General features: G+C 43.1%; 1 protein-coding gene across 1 annotated transcript; it reads left to right on the forward strand.

The window, feature by feature from the left end:
• The first annotated feature begins 5,931 nt into the window (after positions 1-5,931).
• Positions 5,932-6,870, forward strand: LOC107271468. Its single transcript, XM_015747510.1, has one exon. The coding sequence runs from the start codon at positions 5,932-5,934 to the stop codon at positions 6,868-6,870; it is 939 nt and encodes a 312-aa protein (XP_015602996.1).
• The last annotated feature ends 1,075 nt before the right edge of the window (positions 6,871-7,945 follow it).

Here is a 7,945-nt window from a genome sequence, read left to right on the forward strand (position 1 = left end):
ATGGTTTGACTCTCGCTATCCTGTGTAATGGCAGTGTTGAAAAGTTGTTTTGCAATAAATATTTGTGTGTTTATATATTCAACAAAGTGTTTGGTTGTCCATTATTGCAACAAGTCTTATCTATCCTCATCATCTAGGATACGTTACACGCTCCCGTTTAGACATCGTATACCGAAGGAGGGAATGCAACATCTTCGGGAACAAGAGTTCATTCTATAGTCACCGTCAAACTGAATCTATCTTCGAGATTTTGGAGTTTCCTTCGTCATTCGGCAGAATGAATCATAGCTGATTGCTTGTGGGAAGTCTTCAGCGAGGAATACAAGATAATATTTCAGGGTGCAGATTGGACCGGCAATCGACATATTAACCTTGCCTGTGGATGAGGTCAAACAGTGCTGGCGACTGATAAGAGAGTTTTTATACATCTTCGCAAAGGATTCAAGGTTGGAGAAGAGGTGTGGCGAGAGCAATTGGTAGAAGACGGATCGGCCGGTTTAATTGTTCATCGGGGAACTAGGGGCTACACGGTCAAGCAACTGCCTTATCTTACTGTTGATGATAGGTCAAGAAATTGGCGATTATTATGTCTCCGTTAACACAATCGGAGCAATTAAGTATTTGCCCGGCAGAAGATCGCAGGACTAATAACCCTCAATTCTCGGCAGTAAGGAAAACGGTTACACCCTTTTTCCTACTTCCTTCCCTTGGCGGTGTCGTCTTACCTGTTTCCTTTTCCTCCGCTTTGTTCCGAGTTTTCCCGCGTCCTACTAAGGACCTGTAAGATCACGAGTGACCTGCAGGCGTGGTGTTCTCCCCGGAGACCACCTGTCGCCCAACAAAACGTAGTTTATCGCGTATCGGGTCTTACGAATACCGAACATTATTGAGAGAGAATCAAAAGACGTTTTGGGTACGATTCCTTACTTTCCAGATATCGTCTATATTCTGTCTAATTTCGTATTGAGATTTTGTTTTTGGGGAATAACGTCGCACTACATATAGTTGAACATCAGCTTCATCGGGGTTTTGGACCTAGCCGAAGCTCGGAAGTCCAACTTCAGCCTTATGCTCCCAACCTACAGTAACCTAACCTTTTTTTTTACGTGGGGGAAATCTTCATAGACACCCCGCTTCCCTGGGAGGGGGGGGGGATAGTGTCGGATTCTGTTTAAAAACAAAACAACACCACACATGAAGATAGTCCAGCTGTGAACGACATAGGCGCAGCCATGGCACTTCTAGTGACAGTTCCAACCAATAGAGGGCGCCACTGAGCATCACCGGCAAATCCCCGAATGTTCCCGATTCTTTGAGATTTTCTCCAACCAGAAAAATTATTGGAAGAAATCTTATTTGCTTCTTAACAAACAATTACTGACTACCCCTAATCAAGACTAATTTCATCAGAAACAACTCTGGTTTAGATCTTCTCTAACTTCCTCGCATTACCACCTTCTGGAAGTTTCAATCTTTCTGAAAATCTCTCGATTTTTGACTCAGTATATAAGGGCGCGCCTCCATTAGTGAATGAGTCGGTTTTATCCAGTGATCAGTTAAGTGCACAACAAAAAAGAAAACCTTTTCCAAGCAAAATTACCACGTTGAAACCAATAACATTCAACTAACGTAAGTAACTATTAACGTCGTTAAGTTCATTAATTCTTTTATTTCAGATTTTCAGAGTCTTTCAAGCATTCTTGAGAAACTCATCGCTTGTAACACATTAAGATTAAGTTATTTACATTCAGCTCTGATAGGAACTGAGTTTACTTCCGTCTTTCAAGCACTTCTGAGAAACTCATCGCTTGTAAGACACTTTCCTATCAGTACCTTGCCTATTTTTCAAGTGTGACTGTTGTCCACATGTATTTCCTTTGTAATTTCGCCAAATGAAAATTAAACTACAGAATCTCACAATAACTTGAGTACTTGTCCGTCTTTCAAGCACTCCTGAGAACCTCATCGCTTGTAAAGACATCTTCTTTTCCAACATTTAATTCTACATTGTTACCTTCTAATCTCAAACGCGACTCGTGTAACTCATATTAATTAATTCATATTCGTAAGTCGTTGCCTCCTGCTCCTCCACCAGCTCGAAGGGCGGGACCCCCGCCAGCACGTCCTCAGCCTCATAGGTGATGGTCCGGTACCCTCTCGCGACTCTGATGGCCAGCCAGCGCGGTAGATACACACCACTCCTGGCCGTCACAACAAACCCACACCACTATCCCAATGAGTCATAGAGTGCACCGCGCTCTGCCCTTCCGCAGTGCACTATGGCGCCATCTCCCCGCCTATGTGGCCGGCTCTCCCCGCCCCCTCACCCCTTTGGTGGGCCCCACACCACGCGGACTTGGCCCTAAGGCCCGAAACCCCCCAATAGTAGCAGCGTTGCATGTCCCCAGGGGCCTATCACGGTCGGAAATTATGCAGTGACGCTCGGCCGATAATTTTTTTAATTATCCTAAGAAGGTAAGTGTACCATGGTGAAGTAGAACATGGTGTTTTTGTAAGAAACGTTATATTGTATATTGTGACGTATTTTTACGCGATCGACCTCACCGGAAAATGCAAGACCGACCGGCGTACAACTTTACGCGATTCCTACGCGTTCCAGGCAACCCAGGGGCTTACAAATTGTTACAGTCGAAATACCTGAAGTATGGTTGGGCGTCAGGTTATAAAACGGGAACCACGTTTCAATTTCTATAGTTCGTCGTCGCGTGCCTACGTTGGCTAACTTAGCTACGCGGAGGCGTCGGGATTCGGAACAATAGGTCAGATGGGTTAGACGATCACGCGACACATAAAATAATCTGGACACTTCGATCTCAAATAAAAGGTTCGGTTTATTCGATAAAATCAGCGGCGCGAAGCGCGACGATCCCGTACAATACCGAATCAATTTTTTACAAAAAAATAGTAATTAATATAGATCGAAAAGACACAACAGAAGTACAATCAAAAAAATAGTAATGGGTATTTCGCGTACCGTACGAATTCAAAGCCAAAAATCGTAACGCGGCTAATCCGCGTTTACCACAACACGATAACCGACCGTCAAGGACCTGTACACGTTCTACGCGTAGCTAAATCAAAATTATAAGTTCCTTGCGGGCGGAACATTACAAGATTCTAATCCAAAAATAAGATCAAACAAAAATTCTAAACAGTGAACCCTGCCGGTCGACGGACCTTCGTGCCTTGGTCTGATTCGAGGTAAGGAGTTCTCCCTCTGCGTGTTCGTTACACCCGCAATCAAAACTTACGACAAACAAACAAAACTCCAGTATCAAAATTTGCACGGAGTTACGTCGCTCACAAAACGTCAAGTGCAACTCGCTAACTGTGGTTTTCCCTGGTCGCGTAATCCAAGAGAAACCAAATCGTCAGCCCAATGGCACTCAGTGTACCCGGGTACTCACAAATTAAAACAAACGTCTATTGCCGTCGCGTGTCCAAGTAAGATTCCCCCGATCTTCACGCGCTTTGTCTTCGCGTGAAGAATAGCACCCCCTGCCTTTAGGCTAATGGGCGGCGATTCGCCCTGCGGAAGAATCCTTCAACCCAAAGTCTTCGCCATGCGCTAGTTTCGAATATGTCATCCGACAATTAATAATTTCCATAATCTCTCATAGACAATTCATACATATCGGGTCCTACGAAGAGTATCAGTCATTCTCGCGCGAGGGTGCACCAGGCGTCCCTGGATTCCCAATTCGCAGAAATATAATTATGCGCAACTGACGATGGGCGCTATGCCATAGGGGTCAGTAGTGGTGCTCATTCGTTTGGCGCTGTGTGCGCCACTTCCAGTTGTCGTGGTTTAGTACCAGCTGAGTAGAGCGCGTTGTTGCCGCGTGACGTCAAGCTGTCCCGCGTTGCGCGCGCCTCCTGGGCCAGTAGAGCTGCTCTCCGCAGATAACGCGAGTGTCGACCCTCGCGTGTCGCAGCTCCCTTCCTCCTGGAACTCCAGCTGGCTCTCCCTCTCTCTTTCTCCGCGTCTTCACGGGCACGGCGAGCGAGCAACCTATTCGAACTCCGGCAGAGTACACGCTAACAAAAGAAAAGTAATGGAATAATCGGTCGTAATTTTGATTAGGCCCTTGCGTTCGGTGGATCCTGCCTGGACTTTGCTATGGTCTTTACCGTATAGTGTTTCGGCGTGATTTTCCGCCGAGGACAAGACGGGTGAAATACACCACGTCACAATATCTATATATGTGTCGGAGTGTAGCGTATTATTATTATTATTATTATTCAATTAAGACGTTTACGTTCCGTTGAGTATAACTTTTCTTCCAACCCTATATGGCTTGGGGTGCTACCTGACGGACACCGGGTGTGCTCGCAGTCGTGGGATGTAAACACCCAATCTAATGATAGGGGTGGGGACCTTGAGGATATAACGTGGATAGACTGACGGGAAAGTCAGTTTTGATTTGAGAGAAAAGCCCTGTATCCGCGAGTTCGTCGAAAGTTCGAAGATGGAGCAAACCCCAACATATATAATAATCTCGTGTCACGATATTTGTGGTCGCACTCCTTCGAAACGGCTCGACCGATTTTTATGAAATTTTTTATGTATATTTTGTAGGTATGAGAATAGGTCGTAAAGCATATCTCATACCGCTAGGTAATTAGGGTGTCCCTATCCAGAAAAATTTTTTGTATTTTTTTGATAACAATTTTTTTTTGTATTTTTTTTTAATTTGGCATCAGAAAATACCTATAACTCCAAATTTTCACACTCCTACCCTCACCCTTCCATTTTTTATTACGCGATAATCTTATACGCGATTTTAGTATTTTTCTATGAACAATATCCAAATAATTTAACCGTCATTCCTATTTCAAACAGAACGAAATTATTTGTGTTGTTGAATGATAGATGACACTACGTCCGCCTCATCGAATTTTCATCCACGCATGCGTCACGCACACACGTCATTTTGACATTTCAATCATGAAATGTCCATTTTGATTTATAAGAAATATATACGTGTTTTATGATTGTAAAAAGGTTGGTAAAATACTGTTGTGCCGTAACGTCTCGGTGACGAAGGAGTTTGTTCGAGAGGTTAGGGCCAAGGTATTTTTGGGATCGTTGCCGGTTAAGGAGTTGGAACTCGCGTGAATACAACAAAGCTGAGAAGGTTTATTGAAACAATCAAGTGTGTTGTACAGTATGTCGACGTACGTCAACTTGGAAAAATACAGGCACCGTTCGGTCCTCCTATTTCCTGTACCGAGTTTACTCCACGAGACCACCTCATTCGTTCGGATTTTAACTGTAGACTGTCGATTTTCGGATGTGCAGCCATAAGCTGGACTTCCGAAAGTGATTATTGTGTGATTTTTCGATTTCCACATCTCGGTTGCCAGGCCGCCTTTAGTTCTGACTTAGCGCATTGCTACACGCGGGAACTACTTGGCCTGGCGTTTCTCAATGGGGTCAGGAGACTCCCAGCACAACAATACTAAAAGAATAAATACATTATCGATATACCGCTTTTTATCAGTAAGTACAACAATTTTGTCTATTTGTGTGTGTATGTATTACAGTGAACAATGCCAGCAAGACGTAAGGGGGCCTATTTAGGCTGTCGAACGAATAAAGCAACAAACGTGCGAAATAGTAGAGCAGAAAGAACAGACGAACAAATCTAACAAGATAACGAAAATGTGCGTGTAAGCATGTCGCAATTGCGTGCATCAACGACATCAACAACGAAATCAACAACGACAATTGGAACGGAGACAGTCGCGCCGGTTCGTAGTTAACCCACGCAGAGCAAATGACCGACAACGCCAACAAGTACATCGAGTATTTGCATCTGCTTCGTTCCTTCGTCTCGCATTTGAGTACGAGCCAGATATTGAATATTCCGCTCATCCGAAAGTGTTGATTGGTGCTATGGGCAAAGAATGTCCCCATTGTCATGCGCTCAACATTCTCTTGAGGCGTTGAACAGAACACTCAAAGATATAAAAAACAACGACAAACTATTCGGCGGCACTCTGTTACTCCTTTCAGGTGATTTCAGACAAATACTTCCAGTCATTCCACGTTCAACGTACGCTGATGAGATCAACGCTTGCTTGAAATCACCGCCACTGTGGCGTAATGTTGAAAAAGTCCAGCTATATATAAACATGCGCGTCCAAATGCTAGAAGATCCATCCGCTGAGACATTTTCGAACCAATTGTTAGATATCGGCGATGGAAAAATTGCTGTCTATGAAAATACTGGATGCATAAAATTGCCCACTAATTTCTGCACAATTGTTGATTCCCAAAATGCTCTCATTGACAGCATATTTCCCGATGTAGGCACACAATATATAAATCATGCGTGGCTGGCAGAAAGAGCCATTTTGGCAGCAAAAAATGTGGACGTCGACGATTTAAACTTCAAGATACAGCAGTCATTGCCACACGACTTGGTATTATACAAATCGATCGATACAGTTTGCGATGCCAACGAAGCTGTAAATTATCTAACAGAGTTTTTTAACTCACTGGATTTGCCAGGCATGCCACCACACCTTTTACGACTGAATGTTGAATCTCCGGTTATTTTACTTCGGAATTTGAACCCAGCACGGCTGTGCAATGGCACGCCATTGGTCATTAAAAAATTGATGAAAAACATTATTGAAGCCACTATTTTGAATGGCAAATTCCAAGCCGAAAATGTTTTGCTGCCACGAATTCCAATGATTCCCACAGGCGTGCCAATTGAATTCAAACGGGTTCAATTTCCTATTAGATTGGCATTCGCAATGACAATCAACAAGTCGCAAGGCCATACGATGTCTATTTGCGGTTTAGATTTGGGCACATCATGTTTTTCCCACGGATAATTATACGTGGCATGTTCTCGCGTGGGCTAAAGGCGGACTGACCAAAAATATCGTACACTCAATTGCTCTTCAAAATTAATATTGATTTTCCTTATTTCATTTTCCTACTTTAGGATAAAAAATATATTACTTTTTTTCACTTTACATTTAACTTTTAAGAGATCAAACAATGAATATGTCCGTTACGTTAATGAAATACATTGAATTGAGAAAATGGATGGTTGGTGTTTTTTTGTTTTTATCGGCGGTCATCGTCTACAGCGCTCAATTCCTCTTTTTGTCATAAATCCCATCCCCACACACTTACAATACATTCTTTATTTTTTATTTAACAACCAAAATATTCACTAGAAAAAATTTATATGGCAGAACAACGTTCGCCGGGTCTTCTTGTATATATATTGGAATTCTTCAGACGGTAATCGAGAATCGGTAACAAAGAAAGAATTCTCGTCATAAGTATACGACTTCTCGCGAGAGTAACAATCAGGACTATAACCGGCAAAAGATCTGGACGTCAGGTATTCTCTAGGAATACCGATTTCACGAGGCAAGATATCCGGTAACCGCTCTCACGACAACTCGATCGGCAACCTACTAGCTCAGCCTGTTTACCCTGAAACAGCAAGCGCAGAAGGGCAGGGATCTTTGGCTATGGGATTGCGAAATTGTGAACAGTAACAGAACAGAATTTCCATCAATGATAACAAAGCCCGTTTTATTAGGACATAAATAAAAACAATAGGTGCACGAGGGTGGACTGCTCGATAGCTAAGTCCCCAATCACGTGAAATACTCGGATATGAAAGAACAAAGTTTTGTACGACAATAAGGACAATATTAATAACGGGAGTGATATGCCGAAAATCGGGAGCGTATAGATTACAATAAATAGTACTTGTCGTGTAAGACTCGTACGATAGCCCTAACAACCGTACTACATAGGGCGTAGCTAACAGTGCATCCTTCACGTAACGATAGCCCTAAGGTTGGAAGTATTACGATAGCACTATTACTAGAGAACGCTAGGCAATGGCATATCACAGTACATCGGAATTTGAACAGAATAAAGCAC

This window comes from Cephus cinctus, unplaced genomic scaffold (assembly GCF_000341935.2).
Source record: "Cephus cinctus unplaced genomic scaffold, Ccin1 Ccin1_scaffold0978, whole genome shotgun sequence".
Classification (NCBI taxonomy): Eukaryota; Metazoa; Arthropoda; class Insecta; order Hymenoptera; family Cephidae; genus Cephus; species Cephus cinctus.

Bases quoted from the DNA above. Each gene is read 5' to 3' on its own strand.
- LOC107271468 (XM_015747510.1), top strand. From the start codon at position 5,932: ATGTCCCCATTGTCATGCGCTCAACATTCTCTTGAGGCGTTGAACAGA.